The sequence below is a fragment of the Ranitomeya imitator genome, chromosome 2, assembly GCF_032444005.1.
Source record: "Ranitomeya imitator isolate aRanImi1 chromosome 2, aRanImi1.pri, whole genome shotgun sequence".
NCBI lineage: Eukaryota > Metazoa > Chordata > Amphibia > Anura > Dendrobatidae > Ranitomeya > Ranitomeya imitator.
In genome coordinates this window covers 494,012,473-494,039,136 of record NC_091283.1, presented here as the reverse complement: position 1 = coordinate 494,039,136, position 26,664 = coordinate 494,012,473, and the positions used below count along the sequence as shown (strand labels likewise).

Here is a 26,664-nt window from a genome sequence, read left to right as displayed (position 1 = left end):
GGCAGGCAAATTATAAAAAGTGATATTGCAGCGTTGGAAGGGACCCCCCAAAAAAGCCACCTGTACATAATGCAGCATTAGTGCTGCACAAGGTGGCTCTTTTAGTTAAAAACGCCAGGAGGGGATGACAAGTTCCCTTTAAATAAAAATAAATCACAAAGATTCAGATTCAGTCACTGTCCAAATATTTCTAGACGTAACTGTACTTTAGAAATGCTGTAGTTTCACACAGCCTGGATAATGGTACGAGTATGCTGGGTTTTGGTTCAAATGAGATGGTCTGGGAACACTTTTTTGAGGAGGCTTTTTAAAGGGGCTCTGTCACCACAGAATGACTGTTTAAACTGAATACCGCTGCTCAGTGCTTCCCGTCAGGGCCAATCATTTAAATACACCTTCCCACCTTCCTTTTTTCCTTCAATCTCCACCCTCCTCTGTTTTGATTGACAGCCCTGGATTCATTAAGCTAGAGAAGGGCAGAGATAGATAGAAACCAAGCAGGTAGGAAGGTGTATATAAATTATTGTCCATGCCCTGAAATACCAAGCTCCTGTACTTGGTTTGAACACTCATTCTGTGCTGACAGTCCCTTTAAGGAACCACTGCAGCAATTTTGTAACCTTTTTTTAAAGGGACTCTGTCACCTGAATTTGGGGGGACTGGTTTTGGGTCATATGGGCGGAGTTTTCGGGTGTTTGATTCACCCTTTCCTTACCCGCTGGCTGCATGCTGGCTGCAATATTGGATTGAAGTTCATTCTCTGTCCTCCATAGTACACGCCTGCGCAAAGCAATCTTGCCTTGTGCAGGCGTGTACTATGGAGGACAGAGAATGAACTTCAATCCAATATTGCAGCCAGCATGCAGCCAGCGGGTAAGGAAAGGGTGAATCAAACACCCAAAAACTCCGCCCATATGACCCAAAACCAGTCCCGCCAAATTCAGGTGACAGGTTCCCTTTGATTTCAACGCTGGAGTTGTCACTAGTGATGAGTGAGTATACTCGTTACTCGGATTTCTCCGCGCATGCTCGGGTGGTCTCCAAGTATTTTGGCGTGCTCGTAGATTTAGCTTATGTCGATGCAGCTGCATGATTTGCGGCTGCTAGACAGCTTGAATACATGTGAGGGTTGCTTAACAAACAGGCAATCCCTGCATGTATTCAAGCTGTCTAGCAGCCGCAAATCATGCAGTTACATCGACATAAACTAAATTTCCAAGCACGCCAAAATACTCAGAGATCACCCGAGCATGCTCGGAGAAATCTGAGTAACGAGCATACTCGCTCATCACTAGTTGTCACCAATCGAAATTCTGTTACTAGTAATATACTTACCAGCTGCCGACTTCCTTCTGTTCTTGATGCAGCTGCGGTCATTTTCTGCAGTCTGTGACCTGTGGGATCGCTCTAGTGTTTGCTGGGTGAGCCTGAAGTCTCTAGTCAATGTAAGTCTATGAGGGCCAGAACCAGGCCAAAGCGAGGCTCTCGTAGACTTACATTGACAACCGGTTAGTCTGCAGGTGGGGTCAGAAGATCATGTATTGGGACCAGAGTGGCACTGCGAAGAGCAGAGAACTATGGATGCTGAATATGTATGTTACTAGGAGCAGGGAACTTCAATTGGTGGTGATACAACTACAGTGCTGAATTAAAAAAATAACAATGCTTGAGTGGTGCTTTAAATCTACAGTGTTGGAAGCCCCAGAACATGCCTGCATTGCGCACAAGTCCTGGAACTGTGCCCTTGTGGTTTCTACTATCTCAGGCTATGACACTGGCAGTAACTCAAAATCTGCTCAATAAATCTTGATATTTATTCACAATGCCAGACATGTTTCTGTACATTTCATCTATATAAAACTGTAAAATGATGCAATATCAATGTAAGTGATACAAAGTTATAATATACATGCATTTAATCTTTTTGCATCTAACTTTTTTTATATATATAATTATTCCAGGGCTGCAGATCAGTGCTGATCTCCCACAATACACGGTACAGTATAAAAAAAAAACAATCTATAAAAGAATCAGAGGTGCACCAGCCCTTAAAGGTCCCCATGTCCTCCCACCCACCAGCATTTGCATATCTCTTGCTAAATACTCAAGCCCTTTATACTGTTTGTCACCTAAGCAGACAGAAGTTTTAAAAATGTGTTTTTCATAGGCAAATATCCTTTTAACTAGTCGATGGGGCGTTTATTTCCCACAAGTCATTCCACTCGGCATGTTATCACGCCCCTGTAAAGCCTATTAATTATCAAACATGCCTCTCTCTGGCTAAAAGCCTACAATTTTAAAGGGCAAGTAGGCTTTTAGCCTGTGAAATACATATTTAATAAATATCAGGTTTAGGGTCCCATCAAAGAAAGGTCACCTTGCTGCGGCTGATGGGCTTATATGAATTTATGCACTCATTCATTTTAGAACTACATTCTACATGGCAGTAATGCAGTTTAAATTCCATGTATTCAATGCTTACATACATCTTATCCCTTACAGTGTGCTGCTGTATAGTATTGTTTTCTATGTAAAATGTTTATAAATGTATGCATGTGTCAGATCGCTGTTTATATTATGCACTGATCAATTTTTAAAATCTGTTGATCTGGCACACTTCTTGAGTATTGCGTGCTCTCTCATTAAACTTGACCCTCTACTGCACTGATGGGACACTAAAACCTAGTGACATACAATGGAGTCGTGCCTGCTTCTTTTTAATATCAATCTGTCCATCCTTTCATCCTTCTATATGTCTGTTTTTAAGTATCTATTTAAGATAGTCCCATTGTATTAAAACAATTAGTCATTTGATTTGTGCGAATATCCCAAAATACGCCCGGGTGCATTTTACACCAAATTTCAAAAAGCCAAAGAGGGCCCTCAAACAAAAAGTGTGGCCACATTGGCTTCCCCATAATACCTTGCAGCTATCATCTCACATGGTATATGGTATAGCACATGCAATTATGTGGGTACATAAGTGTCTGTGTAAAAGCTGAGACAGGGAATGCTGCAGCCGTTTTAGGGATTTACAACCTAGAGAGAAGACCACAGTTCAACAAAGCTCACAATTGTATCTGGATAAAGCGGTGACGGTCCCTGGTTTGAGTCTCTGTCCCGGGCAGTCTACGAATGTCCTGCCCTGCCACCCTGCTCCCTCTGCCATTCCCTGCTATCATTAGTTTTCTGCTTTCAAAGCCATATAGTTGACCCTGCTGCTGCTTCCAGCATCTTCCAGCAGGTATGAGGTGAGAAACACTTTAATATTGCCTTTATCTTTTTTTATTTTTTTATCCAGCCACATAATATTCAGAGAATCAAGCCTCATGTATAAGAATAGTAATAATAATAATCTTTATTTATATAGCGCCAACATATTCCGCAGCGCTTTACAGTTTAACAGTTTCAAACACAACAGTCATAAGTAACAATGTTAACAATACAATAATTAAAACAAAATAACAATAATTAAAGCAAAATATGTATGTATGGAATAGAATAGAAGCTTCAGTACAGCTGAGTCCTAGCACACCCAGATAAGCTCTGCCAGGGACTTCTTTCCTGTAACTGAGGCTTGGAGGGATTCGAAAATAACCGTGGAAAATATATATATTAGAAAATAAAGGTACTTAGCTCTTAAATTGGCCAATATCTACCCATTGCTCTTGCTATCTTTATCTACCTCCCTCTGTCTATCTCTATCTCACCCATCAGTATAGAGGGATCACCATGAAAAAACTGGTAATACTGCAATAATAATATTTTATTATGCAATAAATTGCAAAAAACGCATTAACATATACTGCTTCCACACAACTATAATAACTGTAAGCATTATTTTAGCAGATTTAATGTGCAACATGATCTGACTAGTAAAAATAAAAGTCCAAAATTGCTTTTCCATATTTGCATCGCAGATTAATAAATTATTGCACAGCAATTTATTCATACGCCAAAATGGTGCACAAAAATGTAAAATTTCTTTTTACATAAAACAAGACTTGATACAGTCATGTCAGCGGAATAAAATAAAAAGTTGTTGCAGCTGAAAGGAAAAAATGAAAAATTGCAAAATATTCGTTGATCTTTAACAGAGTTTCCCCTTTTCAGCCTTCTGCATGCCGATAGAAGATTATACAATCTTCATTGTACTAATTCTGGGCAGCATCCACTGCTCCAGTCCTTGTTTCCAAGCTGCAGTGATGACATCATGTCTATAGCGCATGTGACTCCTACAGCCAATCACTGATGCTGGCTTAGAAGGCATGAGCTGCTGAGCTCAGTGATTGGCTGCAGCAGTCACATGCACAACATACATGATGTCGCCACTGCAGCCTCTGAACCAGTGGTAATGAATTGATACTGGCACAGGGGAAGGTGATCAATGCTCTTATTATAATACTGGCATGCTGATGGTGTAAAGCAGGTTGAAAGCGGAAAATCTCCCTAAAGCATTTTCAATGAAGGTGGCCCATTTTAAGGTACTCCTGTCTACCCTTGATCTGTGGCACATTCTGAGGGCAGTCTCGCACGTCCAGATAATTCCAGTACCGGAAAAATCGGTACCGGAATTATCCGTGTCTGTGTGCCCGTGCGTTTCTGTGGCACATCAGTGTGGCACACGTGTGCCGCCCATGTGCCCACTGGGTACCACACGCACCGTGCCGGAGACAGCGCTAAAGTTTAGCGCTGTCCCCTGCATCCTGCTGAAGCCCCATTCATATCTTCCCTGCAGCAGCGTTTGCTGTAGAGAAGATATGAATAATCGTGTTTAAAATAAAGATCCATGAAACCCTCCTCCCACCCCATGTGCACCCACCCGCACGCCCCCGCTGTTATTAAAATACTCACCCGGCTCCCTCGCTGGCTGGCGCTGCTTCCTGTCCTGGCCGCACCTTCTACTGTATGAGCGGTCACATGGGGCCGCTCATTTACAGTAATGAATATGCGGCTCCACCCCTATGGGATGGATAGGGATCTTTCATGGATCTTTATTTTAACCCCTTTCTGCCATTAGACGTACTATTGCGTCCATGTGGGGTGGGCTTTTCTTCCCAAGGACGCAATAGTACGTCATATGCGATCGGCAGCGCTCACGGGGGGAGCGCCGCCGATCGCGGCCGGGTGTCAGCTGTTTATCGCAGCTGACATCCGGCACTATGTGCCAGGAGCGGTCACGGACCGCCCCCGGCACATTAACCCCCGGCACACCGCGATCAAAGATGATCGCGATGTGCCGGCGGTACAGGGAAGCACCGCGCAGGGAGGGGGCTCCCTGCGGGCTTCCCTGAGCCCCCCGCAGCAACGCGATGTGATCGCGTTGCTGCGAGGGTCTCACCTCCCTCCCTGCTCCCTCCAGCCCCGGATCCAAGATGGCCGCGGATCCGGGTCCTGCAGGGAGGGAGGTGGCTTCACAGAGCCTGCTCAGAGCAGGCACTGTGAAGCAGCCTGCACTCCTATCAGATCAGTGATCTGACAGAGTGCTGTGCAAACTGTCAGATCACTGATCTGTGATGTCCCCCCCTGGGACAAAGTAAAAAAGTAAAAAAAAAAAATTTCAAATGTGTAAAAAAAAATTAAAAAAAATATTCCAAAATAATGAAAAAAAAATAAAAATATTATTCCCATAAATACATTTCTTTATCTAAATAAAAAAAAAAAAACAATAAAAGTACACATATTTAGTATCGCCGCGTCCGTAACGGCCCGACCTATAAAACTGGCCCACTAGTTAACCCCTTCAGTAAACACCGTAAGAAAAAAAAAAAAAAAACGAGGCAAAAAACAACGCTTTATTATCATACCGCCGAACAAAAAGTGGAATAACACGCGATCAAAAAGACAGATATAACTAACCATGGTACCGCTGAAAACGTCATCTTGTCCCGCAAAAAACGAGCCGCCATACAGCATCATCAGCAAAAAAATAAAAAAGTTATAGCCCTGAGAATAAAGCGATGCAAAAATAATTATTTTTTCTATAAAATAGTTTTTATCGTATAAAAGCGCCAAAACATAAAAAAATGATATAAATGAGGTGTCGCTGTAATCGTACTGACCCGAAGAATAAAACTGCTTCATCAATTTTACCAAACGCGGAACGGTATAAACGCCTCCCCCAAAAGAAATTCATGAATAGCTGGTTTTTGGTCATTCTGCCTCACAAAAATCGGAATAAAAAGCGATCAAAAAATGTCACGTGCCCGAAAATGTTACCAATAAAAACATCAACTCGTCCCGCAAAAACCAAGACCTCACATGACTCTGTGGACCAGAATATAGAAAAATTATAGCTCTCAAAATGTGGTAACGCAAAAAATATTTTTTGCAATAAAAAGCGTCTTTCAGTGTGTGACGGCTGCCAATCATAAAAATCCGCTAAAAAACCCGCTATAAAAGTAAATCAAACCCCCCTTCATCACCCCCTTAGTTAGGGAAAAATTAAAAAAATGTATTTATTTCCATTTTCCCATTAGGGCTAGGGTTAGAGTTAGGGCTAGGGTTAGGGCTAGGGCTAGGGTTAGGGCTAGGGTTAGGGCTAGAGTTAGGGTTAGGGCTAGGGTTAGGGTTAGGGCTAGGGTTAGGGCTAGGGTTAGGGCTAGGGTTAGGGCTAGGGTTAGGGCTAGGGTTAGGGCTAGGGTTAGGATTAGGGTTAGGGCTAGGGTTAGGGCTAGGGCTACAGTTTGGGTTGGGGCTAAAGTTACAGTTAGGGTTTAGATTACATTTACGGTTGGGAATAGGGTTGGGATTAGGGTTAGGGGTGTGTCAGGGTTAGAGGTGTTGTTAGGGTTACTGTTGGGATTAGGGTTAGGGATGTGTTTGGATTAGGGTTTCAGTTATAATTGGGGGGTTTCCACTGTTTAGGCACATCAGGGGCTCTCCAAACGCGACATGGCGTCCGATCTCAATTCCAGCCAATTCTGCGTTGAAAAAGTAAAACAGTGCTTCTTCCCTTCCGAGCTCTCCCGTGTGCCCAAACAGGGGTTTACCCCAACATATGGGGTATCAGCGTACTCAGGACAAATAGGACAACAACTTTTGGGGTCCAATTTCTCCTGCTACCCTTGGGAAAATACAAAACTCGGGGCTAAAACATATTTTTTGTGGGGAAAAAAAAGATTTTTTATTTTCACGGCTCTGCGTTATAAACTGTAGTGAAACACTTGGGGGTTCAAAGTTCTCACAACACATCTAGATTAGTTCCCTGGGGGGTCTAGTTTCCAATATGGGGTCACTTGTGGGGGGTTTCTACTGTTTAGGTACATTAGGGGTTCTGCAAACGCAATGTGACGTCTGCAGACCATTCCATCTAAGTCTGCATTCCAAATGGCGCTCCTTCCCTTCCGAGCTCTGCCATGCGCTCAAACGTTGGTTTCCCCCAACATACGGGGTATCAGCGTACTCAGGACAAATTGGACAACAACTTTTGGGGTCGAATTTCTCCTCTTACCCTCGGGAAAATACAAAACTGGGGGCTAAAAAATAATTTTGGGGGGAAAGATTTTTTTTTTTAATTTTCACGGCTCTGCGTTACAAACTGTAGTGAAACACTTGGGGGTTCAAAGATATCACAACACATCTAGATGAGTTCCTTAGGGGGTCTAGTTTCCAAAATGGTGTCACTTGTGGGAGGTTTCTACTGTTTAGGTACATTAGGGGCTCTGCAAATGCAATGTGACACCTGCAGACCATTCCATCTAAGTCCTCATTCCAAATGGAGCTCCTTCCCTTCCGAGCCCTCCCATGCGCCCAAACAGTGGTTCCCCCCCACATATGGGGTATCAGCGCACTCAGGACAAATTGGACAACAAATTGTGGGGTCGAATTTCTCCTTTTACCCTCGGGAAAATACAAAACTGGGGGCTAAAAAATAATTTTTGTGGGAAAAAATTTTTTTTTAATTTTTACGGCTCTCCATTATAAACTTCTGTGAAGCCCTTGGTGGGTCAAAGCGCTCAGCACACATCTAGATAAGTTCCTAAGGGGGTCTACTTTCCAAAATGGTGTCACTTGTGGGGGGTTTCTACTGTTTAGGTACATTAGGGGCTCTGCAAACGCAATGTGACACCTGCAGACCATTCCATCTAAGTCTGCATTCAAATGGCACTCCTTCCCTTCTGAGCCCTCCCATGTGCCCAAACAGTGGTTCCCCCCACATATGGTGTATCATCGCACTCAGGACAAATTGGGCAACAAATGTTGGGGTCCAATTTCTCCTGTTACCCTCAGGAAAATACAAAACTGGGGGCTAAAAAAATAATTTTTGTGGGAAAAAAATTTTGTTTTATTTTTACGGCTCTGCATTATAAACTTCTGTGAAGCACTTGGTGGGTCAAAGTGCTCACCACACCTCTAGATAAGTTCCTTAGGGGGTCTACTTTCCAAAATGGTGTCATTTGTGGGGGGTTTCAATGTTTAGGCACATCAGTGGCTCTTCAAACGCAACATGGCGTCCCATCTCAATTCCTGTCAATTTAGCTTTGAAAAGTCAAACGGCGCTCCTTCCCTTCCGAGCTCTCCCATCCACCCAAACAGTGGTTTACCCCCACATATGGGGTATCCGCGTACTCAGGACAAATTGTACAACAACTTTTGGGGTCCAATTTCTTCTCTTACCCTTGGGAAAATAAAAAATTGGGGGCAAAAAGATAATTTTTGTGAAAAAATATGATTTTTTATTTTTACGGTTCTACATTATAAACTTCTGTGAAGCACTTGGTGGGTCAAAGTGCTCACCACACCTCTAGATAAGTTCCTTAGGGGGTCTACTTTCCAAAATGGTGTCACTTGTGGGGGGTTTCAATGTTTAGGCACATCAGTGGCTCTTCAAACGCAACATGACGTCCCATCTCAATTCCTGTCAATTTTGCATTGAAAAGTCAAACGGCGCTCCTTCCCTTCCGAGCTCTCCCATCCGCCCAAACAGTGGTTTACCCCCACATATGGGCTATCAGCGTACTCAGGACAAATTGTACAACAACTTTTGTGGTCCAATTTCTTCTCTTACCCTTGGGAAAATAAAAAATTGGGGGCGAAAAGATAATTTTTGTGAAAAAATATGATTTTTTATTTTTACGGTTCTACATTATAAACTTCTGTGAAGCACTTGTTGGGTCAAAGTGCTCACCACACCTCTAGATAAGTTCCTTAGGGGGTCTACTTTCCAAAATGGTGTCACTTGTGGGGGGTTTCAATGTTTAGCCACATCAGGGGCTCTCCAAACGAAACATGGCGTCCCATCTCAATTCCAGTCAATTTTGCATTGAAAAGTCAAATGGCGCTCCTTCGCTTCCGAGCTCTGCCATGCGCCCAAACAGTGGTTTACCCCCACATGTGGGGTATTGGCATACTCAGGACAAATTGTACAACAATGTTTGGGGTCCATTTTCTCCTGTTACCCTTGGTAAAATAAAACAAATTGGAGCTGAATTACATTTTTTGTGAAAAAAAGTTAAATGTTCATTTTTATTTAAACATTCAAAAAATTCCTGTGAAGCACCAGAAGGGTTAATAAACTTCTTGAATATGGTTTTGAGCACCTTGAGGGGTGTAGTTTTTAGAATGGTGTCACACTTGGGTATTTTCTATCATATAGACCCCTCAAAATGACTTCAAATGAGATGTGGTCCCTAAAATAAAATGGTGTTGTAGAAATGAGAAATTGCTGGTCAACTTTTAACCCTTATAACTCCCTAACAAAAAAAAATTTTGGTTCCAAAATTGTGCTGATGTAAAGTAGACATGTGGGAAATGTTACTTATTAAGTATTTTGTGTGACATATCTCTGTGATTTAATTGCATAAAAATTCAAAGTTGGAAAATTGCGAAATTTTCATAATTTTCGCCAAATTTCCGTTTTTTTCACAAATAAACGCAGGTACTATCAAATAATTTTTACCATTGTCATGAAGTACAATATGTCACGAGAAAACAATGTCAGAATCACCAGGATCCATTGAAGCGTTCCAGAGTTATAACCTCATAAAGGGACAGTGGTCAGAATTGTAAAAATTGGCCCGGTCATTAACGTGCAAACCACCCTTGGGGGTAAAGGGGTTAAACATGATTATTCATATCTTCTCTACAGCAAACGCTGCTGCAGGGAAGATATGAATCGCAGCTTCAGCACCAGTGGGGGGGACAGCGCTTACAGTAGCGCTGTCTTCTGCACGGCACACGGACTGCACATGGACAACGTCCATGTGCGGTACGTGTTTTACACGGACCCATTGACTTTAATGGGTCCGTGTAATCCATGCGCTCCCACGAACACTGACATGTCTCCGTGTTTGGCACACGGAGACACGGTCCGCAAAAAATCAATGACATCTGCACAGATGCATTGATTTCACTGTGTCTACGTGTGTCAGTGGCTCCGGTACATGAGGAAACTGTCACCTCACGTACCGGAGCCACTGACGTGTGAAACCGGCCTGATGGTCAGCGTTGCAACATGCCTTCACCAGAGGGTTGAGGAGATAGCCAAAACAAGAACTTCATTGGAAATATGATGTGAAGCCTGACAGAAAGGTGATGAACCTGATTATAGTCAGTGGGGGGATAGTTGGGACACCCTGCTTTCTGTCTGACAAATCCATTCCCAGCTGTTTTCCATTGCTCTGTGACTATAATGGAATAGGACAATGTGAGAGTTTAGAAGTATTGTGAACAAAGCCTTAAAGGGGTTCTAGCATTATATTGATGTGGCCAGGGGAGAATTAAATAGTAAATTGGGGTTGTTAAGGGGGTGGAACAACATTTTCTATTCGCCACGACAGCACCCACTAGAGAGAGGGGATCCGCCCCTAGGAACAGGAAACCTACAGAGAGATAAAAGGGGCGGCCCCCCCTCGCTCCTCAGTTGGTTTCCTGTTCCCAAGGAGGAAACCCTCAGAGAGAATCTCTGCAGCTAAGAAGAGGAAAAGCTCGCCTGGAACACAGCCTGTACGTCTCTGTTGAGCGACAGGGGCCCCAGAGCGAGCGTCAGAGACGGGTGTTCCTGTTGGTTCCCCCCTCATCTGGATACATCAGCAGCATGCCGGGATCACAACAGTCTCCCTGTTGGGAGACCGTTGGTTTTTGCTCCACCGCCTAAAGAATCCCGTCAGCACATCAAGTAAGTGTCGCTATGGAAAGCGCTTACCCTCCGGCCACAGTGGGGCATGAACGGCCGCGGTAGCAGGAGCTTCTCTTCCTCTGCAGCATAGAAGGAAGACGCGCGAGCGCACATGCAGGCGCTGTATGGTCGGCGTACCCGGATGTAAAGAGGAACTTCCGGGTATGCGGGGTCAGCTGAGCGTGCTGGCGTGGACGCCTTGGACAGCGGTGGAGAGGGCTAATAAAGTTGGTCAGGTAAAAAAAAAAAAAAAAAAAGGGGGGAGGAAAGATGGGGGCGTGTATCCCTTGTAAGAACGGCTCTATATAAGGCTGGAGACACATGGCACTGTGCGCACCATGTCGTCTCAGGAAGATATTGAGCGCCCACTGGAGGTTGTAATCCTGCCTAGTGGTGATGCTAATAAGAAAATCAGCGGACACTCAAAAATGAGTGATTCCACGGATAAATCAGGGAAAAAATCGTCCCGTTCCAAACCCCAGGCCGACCAGACAACTCTGCAGCCGGTATATTTTTTTTTTTTTTCCGGATAAGTGTATATATAGCTTCATATCTCTTACAGTAGTCTCCTCTGCTTGTGTCTTTTTTGTAGGCTAAGCGGACGTCAAAATCTAAACATAAGCAGTGTAAGATATGTAATGAGCCCCTACCTGACTCATATATTAAGGAGCTATGTCAACATTGGATTGATAACACTTTACAGCAGGAGAGTTCGGTCAGGATGAATGACATACGTCTCATGATCCGGGAAGAGCTTCAGTCCTTGAGGGGTAGTCCGGCGGTTAATATGGAAAGGAGAAGTAGAAGGACTCTTTCACCTATTGCCGACACATCAGCAGAAAGTGGAGAGGTGGACTCAGACATCTCTCAGAGATTGGATTCCTCGGAGGAGGAAGATTGTCTGTTTTCCTACAGACAATGTAAATAATTTGGTTAAAGCTGTAAGAGGAACAATGGGGGTGTCAGAGTCTAAAGATCCCCAGACACCACAGGACATCATGTTCGCAGGTTTATCGCAGCGAAAGGGCCAAGTATTCCCTGTGAATCAGGCCATTAAAGACCTTGTTAAAAAAGAATGGGCTAAAGGACAGAAGGGCTTTGTACCGGTATCATGTAAGAGGCGGTACCCCTTTGATGATGAGGACTTGGCAGTTTGGTCTAAAATTCCTAAAGTGGATGCGGCTGTGGCATCAACTTCTCGCCGATCCTCCTTACCCGTAGAGGATGCGGGCTCCTTGCCTGACCCCATGGATAGAAAATCAGACGCTCTGCTTAAAAGGTCATGGGAAGCTTGTGTCACGGCATTTAAACCGGCGATCTCAGCCACGTCCACTAGTAGATCTATGCTGGTCTGGCTGGAGCAGTTGGACCAAAATATTAAGAGTGGTGTATCTAGGGAGAAACTACGTGCCTCTATTCCTTTGATTAAGGGGGCGGCAGCCTTCATTTCTGATGCCTCTATAGACTCTCTCCGCCTAGCAGCCAGAACAGCCAGCCTCACTAATACGGCACGACGCGCTTTATGGTTAAAGAATTGGAAAGGGGATGCCCAGTCCAGGGCTAAATTGTGTACTATACCCTGCCAGGGTGAGTACCTCTTTGGAACGGTCTTAGACGAAATTCTCACTAAGGCAGGTGAAAGGAAGAAGGGGTTCCCTAATCCCTTTATTCCTTCTTACAGAAGGGCGTTCAAGAAGCCACCATTCGGAAGGAAGGGAGGCTTCAAGGACAGATGGAATAACAAAGATTTCAAACAAAGAGGAAATTTGTTCAATAAGCGCCCCTTCAAGCCAGCAGATAAATTCCGCTGATTATATTTCACCGGTGGGAGGAAGACTAAAACAATTTAGTAAGCAGTGGAAAGACATAACGGTTAATCCATGGGCCATTGATTTAATATCTTCAGGCCTCACATTAGACTTTATTAAAAGGCCTCCGGACTCCTTCCTCCTTACCACCTTAAGATCCAGGCCTCAACAAGAGGCACTTGAAACCGAAGTTAAATCCCTCATACTCAAACAAGTCCTGGTAGAGGTTCCATCTTCCCAGATAGGGAGGGGATTTTACTCTCCCTTATTTCTGATTAGTAAGCCTGATGGCTCTTTCAGAACTATAATTAACTTGAGAAAACTGAACTCCTTTATAAGACCCAAAACATTTAAAATGGAATCCATACGTTCGGCCATAAAAAATCTATTTCCAAACTGTTACATGGTAGTATTGGATCTTAAAGATGCTTATTACCATATTCCTATACACCATTTACATCAGCAATTTCTTCGGGTAGCAGTTTGTATAGAAGGGCAAATTCGTCATCTACAATACCGGGCAATGCCCTTCGGTTTATCTATGGCCCCAAGGGTTTTTACTAAATTGCTAGCGGAAGTAATGTCCTTTTTACGGGTAAAAGATACCTTGGTCATTCCGTATTTGGATGACCTATTGATTGTAGGTAAGAACTCCCTACAGTGTGAGCAGAGGTTACAGGAGGTAGTGTCATCCTTACAAAACCTGGGCTGGCTGGTTAATTGGGAAAAATCTAGACTCCAGCCAGTAACGTGTCAGAAATTCCTTGGGCTCCTTCTAGATTCAGTTGACCAGATTTGCAAGCTTCCTGAGGATAAGAAAACTTCCATATTCGATAAAGTGTCCTTAGCGATCAGAAAGCGTAGTATGTCATTAAGGAATGTCATGTCACTACTAGGTTCTCTAACATCGTGCATTCCTGCGGTCCAGTGGGCGCAGTTCCATACTAGGCATCTACAAAAATTTGTATTGGATGAGGACATTAAAAATAGAGGATGTCTGGATAGAACAGTTTTCCTAACGTCAGAAGTAGTACACTCCCATATGTGGTGGTTGAATCGAAAAAATCTTTCGAGAGGGGTTCTATGGGTAATCACCCCTTCTAGTATAGTGACCACAGACGCTAGTCCTGAAGGCTGGGGGGCACATTTTCAGGATCAGTGGGTCCAGGGTCTTTGGTCCAGTTCAGAACTTAATAATTCCTCAAATGTCAAAGAGTTGAGGGCTATATACTACTCCCTACTTCACTTTCTTCCTCAGCTCGGCGGCTCTCACACAAGAGTATTCTCCGACAACACCACTGCGGTGGCGTATCTGAACCATCAAGGAGGTACAAGGTCGGACAAACTCAGAGAAGTGGCTTCAGACATCATGGAGTTGGCCGAAGGTCATCTGCTATCCTTGTCAGCAGTGCACATCAGGGGCATAGACAATTTTCATGCCGATTTCCTCAGCCGTCACACTCTTCATCAGGGAGAATGGATGCTGAACAGGAAGATTTTCAGATTAATAACAGCTCGATGGGGTGTTCCTCAAATAGACTTGTTTTCCACAAGAGCCAACCGTCAGGTCAGGAGGTTTGCCTCTCTATGCAGGGAGGACAAGCCGGACATACTCGATGCCCTCCAGGTACCATGGACATTCGACCTGGCCTATGCTTTCCCCCCATGGAATCTATTACCTATAGTAATAAGAAAAATAAGGGAGGAAGGCGCAAGAGTTCTGTTAATAGCCCCATTCTGGCCCAAAAGGCCATGGTTCTCATGGCTGAGGGCGATGTCAGTGTCAGACCCGTGGATTCTGCCTCAGTCCAAGGACTTGCTCTCTCAGGGACCATTCCTCCATCCTCAGGCAAAGGGCATGAACCTGACTGCCTGGAGTTTGAGAGGCAGTTACTAAGTATAAGGGGGTTTTCTAGTGGGTTAATTAACACTCTTATGAAGAGTAGAAAACCTTCAACTACTAGAATTTATGTTAGAATTTGGAGAAAATTTCTTCAATTCCATACTGCACAACTTTCATCTGAAGTTCCTATATTTCCAGTGTTGGAATTTCTACAAAGAGGTTTGGAATTAGGACTCTCCGTAAGCACTCTGAAGGTCCAGGTTTCAGCTTTAGGAGCTCTTTTTAATTATGATGTTGCGGGTAATAGGTGGATATCCCGATTTATATCTGCCTGTGAGCGTTCAAGACCAATTAGCATACCGCAGGTTCCTCAGTGGGATTTATCCATAGTCCTGGAAGCATTGACACAGCCACCGTTTGAGCCTCTCCAAACAGCCTCACTAAAAAATATTTCTTTGAAAACGGTATTGTTAGTGGCATTAGTTTCTGCTAGAAGAGTGAGTGATCTCCATGCATTATCTATAGATCCTCCCTTTTTATCTGTAACATCAGATAGGATAATTTTGAAAACAGACCCTTGTTATCTTCCTAAAGTAGCCACTACTTTTCATAGAGCCCAGGAGATCTTGTTACCTACCTTTTATGAGAACCACTCAACTCCAGAAGAAGTAAAACTTCATACTCTAGATGTAAAAAGGATTGTGCTAGCCTATTTAGAGAGAACCAGGGACTGGAGGAAGAGTAGGGCTCTCTTTGTGTCTTTCCAGGGTAAAACCAAAGGTACCAGAGTGACAAAGAACACATTATCTCGCTGGATCAGAGAGGCCATAATCTTGGCGTATAAAGCTGGAGGTAGAGATCCTCCAATGCATATAGGAGCACACTCTACAAGAGCCTTGTCGACTTCCTGGGCAGAAAGGGCGGATGTGCCAATAGACCTTATATGTAAGGCTGCAACTTGGTCTTCACCTAATACCTTCTATAAACATTATAGATTAGATCTATCTTCTGCTTCTGATCTGACTTTTGGGGTATCGGTCCTTGACTCAGTAAACCCACCCAGTCTATAGTCTCTGAAATTCTCTCTAGTGGGTGCTGTCGTGGCGAATAGAAAATACCGGATTACTCACCGGTAATGCTCTTTTATAGAGCCCACGACAGCACCCTTTCACATCCCTCCCTTTTCTGTATATAGTCGCACGTGGTGCTTCTTTGGTGAGGTGTAAATATTAGAAGAAAGTAGCATAAGGTTGTAAATATGTATATATATATATATATGGATATACCTGAACCTGTTAACTAAAACCTGGCGGCGGTTCCTCCTATTCTCTGTAAAACAACTGAGGAGCGAGGGGGGGCCGCCCCTTTTATCTCTCTGTAGGTTTCCTGTTCCTAGGGGCGGATCCCCTCTCTAGTGGGTGCTGTCGTGGGCTCTATAAAAGAGCATTACCGGTGAGTAATCCGGTATTTTTATTCTGGCCCACTTTTTGTTCTTTAACCCCTCTGTGACCTTAGACGTACTATCCCGTCGAGGTGCCCTGGGCTTATCTGACCCTGGACGGGATAGTACGTCATAGCCGATCGGCCGCGCTCACGGGGGGAGCGCGGCCGATCGCGGCCGGGTGTCAGCTGCTTATCGCAGCTGACATCCGGCACTATGTGCCAGGAGCGGTCACGGACCGCCCCCGGCACATTAACCCCTGGCACACCGCGATCAAAGATGATCGCGATGTGCCGGCGGTGCAGGGAAGCACCGCGCAGGGAGGGGGCTCCCTGCGGGCTTCCCTGAGACCCCCGGAGCAACGCGATGTGATCGCGTTGCTGCGAGGGTCTCACCTCCCTCCCTGCTCCCTCCAGCCCCGGATCCAAGATGGCCGCGGATCCGGGTCCTGCAGGGAGGGAGGTGGCTTCACAGAGCCTGCTCAGAGCAGGCACTGTGAAGCCTGCAGCGCTGCATGTCAGATCAGTGATCTGACAGAGTGCTGTGCAAACTGTCAGATCACTGATCTGTGATGTCCCCCCCTGGGACAAAGTAAAAAAGTAAAAAAAAAAATTTCCAAATGTGTAAAAAAAATAAAAAAAAATATTCCAAAATAATGAAAAAAAAAAAATATTATTCCCATAAATACATTTCTTCATCTAAATAAAAAAAAAACCAATAAAAGTACACATATTTAGTATCGCCGCGTCCGTAACGACCCGACCTATAAAACTGTCCCACTAGTTAACCCCTTCAGTAAACACCGTAAGAAAAAAAAAAAAAACGAGGCAAAAAACAACGCTTTATTATCATACCGCCGAACAAAAAGTGGAATAACACGCGATCAAAAGGACAGATATAAATAACCATGGTACCGCTGAAAGCGTCATATTGTCCCGCAAAAAAAGAGCCGCCATACAGCATAATCAGCAAAAAAATAAAAAAGTTATAGTCCTGAGAATAAAGCGATGCAAAAATAATTATTTTTTCTGTAAAATAGTTTTTATCGTATAAAAGCACCAAACCATAAAAAAATGATATAAATGAGGTATCGCTGTAATCGTACTGACCCGAAGAATAAAACTGATTTATCAATTTTACCAAACGCGGAACGGTATAAACGCCTCCCCCAATAGAAATTCATGAATAGCTGGCTTTTGGTCATTCTTCCTCACAAAAATCGGAATAAAAAGCGATAAAAAAAGTCACGTGCCCAAAAATGTTTTCAATAAAAACGTCAACTCGTCCCGCAAAAAACAAGACCTCACATGACTCTGTGGACCAAAATATGGAAAAATTATAGCTCTCAAAATGTGGTATTGCAAAAAATATTTTTTGCAATAAAAAGGGTCTTTCAGTGTGTGACGGCTGCCAATCATAAAAATCCGCTAAAAAACTCGCTATAAAAGTAAATCAAACCCCCCTTCATCACCCCCTTAGTTAGGGAAAAATAAAAAAAAATGTATTTATTTCCATTTTCCCATTAGGGCTAGGGTTAGGGCTAGGGTTAGGGCTAGGGTTAGGGCTAGGGTTAGGGCTAGGGTTAGGGCTAGGGCTAGGGCTAGGGCTAGGGTTAGGGTTAGGGCTAGGGTTAGGGCTAGGGTTAGGGTTAGGGTTGGGGCTACAGTTAGGGTTGGGGCTAAAGTTAGGGTTAGGGTTTAGATTACATTTACAGTTGGGAATAGGGTTGGGATTAGGGTTAGGGGTGTGTCAGGGTTAGAGGTGTGGTTAGGGTTACCGTTGGAATTAGGGTTAGGGGTGTGTTTAGATTAGGGTTTCAGTTATAATTGGGGGGTTTCCACTGTTTCGGCACATCAGGGGCTCTCCAAACACGACATGGCGTCCGATCTCAATTCCAGCCAATTCTGCGTTGAAAAAGTAAAACAGTGCTCCTTCCCTTCCGAGCTCTCCTGTGTGCCCAAACAGGGGTTTACCCCAACATATGGGGTATCAGCGTACTCAGGACAAATTGGACAACAACTTTTGTGGACCAATTTCTCCTGTTACCCTTGGGAAAATACAAAACTGGGGGCTAAAAAATAATTTTTGTGGGAAAAAAAAAGATTTTTTATTTTCACGGCTCTGCGTTATAAACTGTAGTGAAACACTTGGGGGTTCAAAGTTCTCACAACACATCTAGATAAGTTCATTGAGGGGTCTAGTTTCCAATATGGGGTCACTTGTGGGGGTTTCTACTGTTTAGGTACATTAGGGGCTCTGCAAACGCAATGTGACGCCTGCAGACCATTCCATCTAAGTCTGCATTCCAAATGGCGCTCCTTCCCTTCCGAACCCTCCCATGCGCCCAAACGGTGGTTCCCCCCCACATATGGGGTATCAGCGTACTCAGGACAAATTGGACAACAACATTTAGGGTCCAATTTCTCCTGCTAACCTTGGAAAAATACAAAACTGGGGGCTAAAATATAATTTTTGTGGAAAAAAAAATATTTTTTATTTGCATGGCTCTGCGTTATAAACTGTAGTGAAATACTTGGGGGTTCAAAGCTCTCACAACACATCAAGATGAGTTCCTTAGGGGGTCTACTTTCCAAAATGGTGTCACTTGTGGGGGGTTTCTACTGTTTAGGTACATTAGGGGCTCTGCAAACGCAATGTGACGCCTGCAGACCATTCCATCTAAGTCTGCATTCCAAATGGCGCTCCTTCCCTTCCGAACCCTCCCATGCGCCCAAACGGTGGTTCCCCCCCACATATGGGGTATCAGCGTACTCAGGACAAATTGGACAACAACTTTTGGGGTCCAATTTCTCCTGTTACCCTAGGGAAAATACAAAACTGGGGGCTAAAAAATAATTTTTGTGGGAAAAAAATTTTGTTTTATTTTTATGGCTCTGCATTATAAACTTCTGTGAAGCCCTTGGTGGGTCAAAGTGCTCACCACACATCCAGATAAGTTCCTTAGGGGGTCTACTTTCCAAAATGGTGTCACTTGTGGGGGGTTTCAATGTTTAGGCACATCAGTGGCTCTCCAAACGCAACATGGCGTCCCATCTCAATTTCTGTCAATTTTGCATTGAAAAGTCAAACGGCGCTCCTTCCCTTCCGAGCTCTCCCATGCGCCCAAACAGTGGTTTACTGCCACATATGGGGTATCAGCGTACTCGGGACAAATTGGACAACAACTTTTGAGGTCCAATTTCTTCTCTTACCCTTGGAAAAATAAAAAATTGGGGGCAAAAATATAATTTTTGTGAAAAAATATGATTTTTTATTTTTACGGTTCTGCATTATAAACTTCTGTGAAGCACTTGGTGGGTCAAAGTGCTCACCACACCTCTAGATAAGTTCCTTAGGGGGTCTACTTTCCAAAATGGTGTCACTTGTGGGGGGTTTCAATGTTTAGGCACATCAGTGGCTCTCCAAACGCAACATGGCGTCCCATCTCAATTCCTGTCAATTTTGCATTGAAAAGTCAAATAGCGCTCCTTCCCTTCCGAGCTCTCCCATGCGCCCAAACAGTGGTTTACTGCCACATATAGGGTATCAGCGTACTCAGGACAAATTGGACAACAACTTTTTGGGTCCAATTTCTCCTGTTACCCTTGGTAAAATAAAACAAATTGGAGCTGAAGTAAATTTTTTGTGTAAAAAAGTTAAATGTTCATTTTTATTTAAACATTCCAAAAATTCCTATTAAACACCTGAAGGGTTAATAAACTTCTTGAATGTGGTTTTGAGCACCTTGAGGGGTGCAGTTTTTAGAATGGTGTCACACTTGGGCATTTTCTATCATATAGACCCCTCAAAATGACTTCAAATGAGACGTGGTCCCTAAAAAAAAATGGTGTTGTAAAAATGAGAAATTGCTGGTCAACTTTTAACCCTTATAACTCCCTAACAAAAAAAAAATTGGTTCCAAAATTATGCTGATGTAAAGGAGACATGTGGGAAATGTTACTTATTAAGTATTTTGTGTGACATATCTCTGTGATTTAATTGCATAAAAATTCAAAGTTTGAAAATTGCGAAATTTTCAAAATTTTCGCCAAATTTCCGTTTTTTTCACAAATAAACGCAGGTACTATCAAAGAAATTTTACCACTATCATGAAGTACAATATGTCACGAGAAAACAATGTCAGAATCACCAGGATCCGTTAAAGCGTTTCGGAGTTATAACCTCATAAAGGGACAGTGGTCAGAATTGTAAAAATTGGCCTGGTCATTAACGTGCAAACCACCCTTGGGGGTAAAGGGGTTAAATATTGGGAGCTATGAAGCATTGTGGTTAGAGGAAGAACAGGTGGTCTGTGAATAATGCACATTTTGAATTGATGGGGAAAGCGCTATGGTTCTCAGCAGCAGCAGACTCTGTGAAATGATCAGACAATAATAAATACAATATATTCAATTAGGGCAATGGGAACCTTTTTCCAGGTACCTGTGAATTTAATTGTACAATTTTTTTGCATTCATTCTTCAAGCAGAATAAATCAGTAAGACAGCTTAATGTTCCTTATTCCTATTTTTTCCCACAGAAGAAAAAAAAATATTTGTGCCTATTATCTTATGACCCTGCCTCACGGTATGAGACAACGTTTCACTTTTATTGTGCATTCATTTTTGTAATGGAGGGGGGTTTCTATTAAACAAATACAAAAGAAAAATTCCAAAGATTGTAATTGCTACGGACTACCTCAAAGTGTGCATATACAGTGTGTGTGTGTGCGTGTGTGTGTGTATATATATACTAGCTATTGAACCCGTTCTACGCCCGGGTGGCGAGCATTTATATTGGTATATGGTCTCCATCATGTGCTGCTGCCATCCTGCGCCCGTTCTGTCATGTGCTGCTGCCATCCTGCGCCCGTTCTGTCATGTGCTGCTGCCATCCTGCGCCCGTTCTGTCATGTGCTGCTGCCATCCTGCGCCCGTTCTGTCATGTGCTGCTGCCATCCTGCGCCCGTTCTGTCATGCGCTGCTGCCATCCTGCGCCCGTTCTGTCATGCGCTGCTGCCATCCTGCGCCCGTTCTGTCATGTGCTGCTCCCATCCTGCGCCCGTTCTGTCATGTGCTGCTCCCATCCTGCGCCCCCGTTCTGTCATGCGCTGCTGCCATCCTGCTGCCATCCTGCGCCCGTTCTGTCATGCGCTGCTGCCATCCTGCGCCCGTTCTGTCATGTGCTGCTGCCATCCTGCGCCCGTTCTGTCATGCGCTGCTGCCATCCTGCGCCCGTTCTGTCATGCGCTGCTGCCATCCTGCGCCCGTTCTGTCATGTGCTGCTCCCATCCTGCGCCCGTTCTGTCATGTGCTGCTGCCATCCTGCGCCCGTTCTGTCATGTGCTGCTGCCATCCTGCGCCCGTTCTGTCATGTGCTGCTGCCATCCTGCGCCCGTTCTGTCATGCGCTGCTGCCATCCTGCGCCCGTTCTGTCATGCGCTGCTGCCATCCTGCGCCCGTTCTGTCATGTGCTGCTGCCATCCTGCGCCCGTTCTGTCATGCGCTGCTGCCATCCTGCGCCCGTTCTGTCATGTGCTGCTCCCATCCTGCGCCACTATTGTATTATGTGCCCCCCATAAGACGCTCCAGTGTGTATGCCCCTGTATGCTGCTGCCATATAAAAAAAAAAAATACCATACTCCCCTATCGTCCGGCTCCACTGCAGGTGTGTCTTCAAGAAAATGGCGCCGGAAAGCGCGGACTGCGCAGGCGCCGATTCCGGCAGCAGGAATCAGCGCCTGCGCAGTCCACGCTTTCCGGCGCCATTTTCTTGAACACACACTCCAGCTCCTCTGCCTGTGACTGGACTCTGTCACAGCAGAGGAGCCGGGAGATGGAGCCGCACGCAGCGCTGGAACGGAGGACAGGTGAATATACTTACCCTCCCTCCTGGCGCGTCCACGGTCCCTGACTCTCCGGTGGAGATCGCGGTATGCGTTCAGGGCTTACGCATACCGCGATCTCCTGGGAGCGTCACTCTGTGGGGGCCAGACTGCGCCGGCGCTTGCGCCTGCGCAGTCTATAAAGGCTTCGGACAGAGTGACGCTCCCAGCGTTATATTATAGATATATATTTATATATATACAGTGTGTGTGTATGTATATATATATATATATATATATATATATATATATATATATATATATATTAGAGAAAATAAGTATTTGATACACTGACAATTTTTAAAGTTTTCCCATCTGCAAAGAATGGAGAGGTCTGGATCTTTTATTGCTGGTACAACTAAGAGTCAGGATCTATAAATAAAAACCAGAAGATCACATTGTATGATTTCATTAATTAATAGTTCTGAGCGAGTATACTCGTTGCTCGGGTTTTTCCAAGCACGCTCGGGTGATCTCCGAATATTTGTTAGTGCTCGGAGATTTACCGTATATACTCGAGTATAAGCCGACCCCCCCTAATTTTGCCACAAAAAACTGGGAAAACTTATTGACTCGAGTATAAGCCTAGGGTGGAAAATGCAGCAGCTACCGGTGAATTTCAAAAATAAAAATAGATGCTCCATACCGTTCATTATTGCCCCATAAGATGCTCCATATAAAGCTGTGCCACATATAATGCTCCATACTGTTCATTATTGCCCCATAGATGTGCCATATAAAGCTGTGCCATGTAGTGCTCTGCACCGTTCATCATTGCCCCATAGATGCGCCATATAGTGCTTGCACCGTTCATTATTGCCCCATAGATGTGCCATATAAAGCTGTGCCATATAGTGCTCTGCGCCGTTCATTATTGCCCCATAGCTGTGCCATATAGTGCTCTGCGCCGTTCATTATTGCCCCATAGCTGTGCCATATAGTGCTCTGCACCGTTCATTATTGCCCCATAGCTGTGCCATATAGTGCTCTGCACCGTTCATTATTGCCCCATAGATGTGCCATATAAAGCTGTGCCATATAGTGCTCTGCGCCGTTCATTATTGCCCCATAGCTGTGCCATATAGTGCTCTGCGCCGTTCATTTTTGCCCCATAGCTGTGCCATATAGTGCTCTGCGCCGTTCATTATTGCCCCATAGCTGTGCCATATAGTGCTCTGCGCCGTTCATTATTGCCCCATAGCTGTGCCATATAGTGCTCTGCGCCGTTCATTATTGCCCCATAGCTGCCATATAGTGCTCTGCGCCGTTCAATATTGCTCCATAGCTGCCATATAGTGACCTGCGCCGTTCAGTATTGCCCCATAGCTGCCATATAGTGCTCTGCGCCGTTCAGTATTGCCCCATAGCTGCCATATAGTGCTCTGCGCCGTTCATTATTGCCCCATAGCTGCCATATAGTGCACTGCACCGTTCACTATTGCCCCATAGCTGCCATATAGTGGTCTGCGCCGTTCAGTATTGCCCCATAGCTGTGCCATAGAAAGCTGTGCCATTGCTGCTGCTGCTGCAATAAAAAAAAAAACCGCCATACTCACCTCTCTTGCTTGCAGCTCCCGGCGTCCGGTCCCGGCGTCTCTCCGCACTGACTGATCAGGCAGAGGGCGCCGCGCACACTATATGCGTCATCGCACCCTCAGACCTGAACAGTCAGAGCAAGAGGACGCGAAAACAGAGCGGCGCCCGGCGTGTGGAACGCGGACAGGTGAATATGACATACATACCTGCTCCCGGCGCTCCTGACACTGCCCCTGCCTGTCACACTGTCTTCGGTGCCGCAGCCTCTTCCTCTATCAGCGGTCACCGGCACCTCTGATTAGAGAAATGAATATGCGGCTCCACCCCTATGGGAGGTGGAGCCGCGTATTCATTTCTCTAATGAGCGGTCCCACGTGACCGCTGAAGAGGGGAAGAACTGCAGCGCCGAAGACCGTGTGACGGGCAGGGGGAGCGCCAGGATCGCCGGGACTAGGTGAGTATGCCTCAGCGCCCTCTCCCCCTCACCCGCCGACCTTGCCGCCCACCGTGACTCGAGTATAAGCCGAGAGGGGCACTTTCAGCCCAAAATTTTGGGCTGAAAATCTCGGCTTATACTCGAGTATATACGGTAGTTTTCCTTGCCACAGCTGCATGATTTGCGGCTACTAGACAGCTTGATTACATGTGGGGATTCCCTAGCAACCAGGCAACCCCCACATGTACTCAGGCTGGCTAGCAGCTGTAAATCATGCAGCTGTATCAACAAAAATTAAATCTCCGAGCACTCAAATACTCGGAGACCACCCAAGCATGCTCGGGAAAACCCGAGCAACGAGTATACTCGATCATCACAATTAATAATTAATTTGTGTTTTATTGCATGAAATAAGTATTGATCACCTACCAACCAGCAAGAATTCTGGCTCTCACAGACCTGTTAGTTTTTCTTTAAGAAGCCCTCCTACTCTGCACTGATTACCTGTATCAAGTGCATCTGCTTGAACTCGTTACCTGTGTAAAAGACATCTGTCCTTGCTGCACAGTTTGGTTGCAGAAGATACTTGTGAGAGTAGTTTATACAGGGTAATTCAACTTTCTCTGTCCCCCATGACGGCACCACGGAGAGAGGGGATCCGCCCACCAAGGACAGAAAACCTACAGATAAAAAGCGGTACCTCTCTTCCGCATCAGTTGATTTCCTGTCCTTGATGGGGAACCTGCAGCAGTCTCACCTCATATCATCGTTGGAATTCTGGGGCCAGTCAGACCGTTTCAGGCAGCGGGGGTTCCGTGCCTCGGCTGGCATGGACAACCAAAGTGCCACCGCTGGGATCTGTAGGTTTCTAGGGTGCGTGGGGAGCAGTAACATGAATGCTGCTGCTCCTAAAAGAATCTTCAGTAGCCAGCCAGGAGCTCCGCAAGCACCACAAGGGGTCCCTCCAGGTGTAGGTACACGGCGAGTGCAATGACCGCCCTAGCAGCCGTATCATCATGCCGGAGATTGGCGGCAAGATGAGCTTCCTTGCGCAAAGCACCTCTGGAATGAGGTAATGCGCATGCGTGGGATGACCCGCCCAGCACACTGCATGCTGGGGTGGTCGCGTGCATGCGCACAAGGCTTTGTGGCGTTTCCTGCACAAAGGCCCTCTGGGAAGAGGCAATGCGCATGCGTGAGGGTGGGTTGCATACCAGAATGCATGATGGGTCCGGTCAGAGCGGGCGCGCACAGACATCCAGTCACATATTATTTAAAGGGATTGCCACGCTGACTGAATGCTCTAATGGAGTCCAGCCAGTGTTCCCCAGTAACAATGAGTGACCCAGAACCACAGGGGTCGCCAGTGCAGCAGCAGCAGAAGCACCGACCGCAGGGGAAAGGAGCCCCTCATCGCCAGCAACTTGGAACAGGGGCACGGTCAGGATCCCAGCACAGCAAGGACTCTAGTGCAGCGTCCGGAGCAAAGGAGCATCCTATAGTAGATATGGATCATCCGCAGCCGGTACTGAGGGGTAGACCAGGTGGTGAGTGATCTCCGGGAAAGCTCCGGCTAATACAGCCTACTCAATTTTTTTTCTCTTGCTTGTCTCTTCTTTAGGGAAAGAAAAGCTCGGGGAAATCCAAACACAGAATCTGTGCGCTTTGTAAAGAAGATCTACCTACCACATGGGAAAAAAGACTATGTAAATCATGCATAGAGCAAACACTCTGTGAAGGGCTTCCCGGGTTGTTACAGAACTCAAATCGTTAATCAAAACCCAAGTGGAGAATACCTTTAAATCTCTCCACGATTGTAAAAAACGTAGGAAGATCAGACACAAATCCCCTGTCTCCGATTCTAGTGACACAGATAGTGGGGAGATTAGTTCGGACTCTTCTAATTCTTCATCGTCTTCATCATCATCTTCTTCACAGGGGGCCGTAGTTGCTTCCCATTAGAGGAAACAGATTCCCTGCTAAAGGCTGTCAGAAGCACCATAGGACTGACTGACTCTCATCCCAAAAAATCAGTCCAGGATATTATGTTTGGGGGGCTGGAGCAGAAAAAAAGGAGAGTATTTCCGCTCAATGACAAAATACAGGCTTTAATTAACAAGGAATGGAAAAAGCCCATAAGGAAGGCCTTACTTACTCCCAAAAGGAAATATCCTTTCCAGGACCCAACATGCCTCTTTTGGGAAAAAGCTCCCAAATTGGATGTAGCCATTGCTAAGGCATCAAAAAAGTTTGCCCTATCATTTGAGGATATCTGGGTTTTAAAGGACCCCATGGACCAAAAATCGGATGCTTTTCTAAAAAGTTCCTGGGAAGCAGCCGGAGGAGTGCTGAAACCAGCAGTAGCCGCTGCTTGTACTTCCCGCTCTCTAATGGTGTGGCTGGACCAGTTAGAATCTCAGCTTAAGGGGAAAACATCCAGAGATAGCATATTAAATACCTTGCCAGTAATAAAAGGGGCAGCTGCTTTCCTGGCCGATGCATCAGCAGATTCTATCAAGCTGGCTGCCAGATCAACAGTTTTCTCCAATGCGGCCAGAAGAGCTCTCTGGCTCAAATGTTGGCCAGGAGACCTCCAA

General features: G+C 45.2%; 1 protein-coding gene across 1 annotated transcript in view; it reads left to right on the top strand.

Annotated features, from left to right (window-relative positions):
* The window catches only part of B4GALNT2 (beta-1,4-N-acetyl-galactosaminyltransferase 2 (SID blood group)), a 320,444-nt gene that overhangs the window by 164,750 nt on the left and 129,030 nt on the right, over positions 1-26,664 (top strand). Inside the window, exon 4 of the mRNA XM_069751512.1 lies at positions 1,962-1,996. Within this exon, the coding sequence (XP_069607613.1) occupies positions 1,962-1,996 (35 nt within the window). The remainder of the gene's footprint in view (positions 1-1,961; positions 1,997-26,664) is intronic.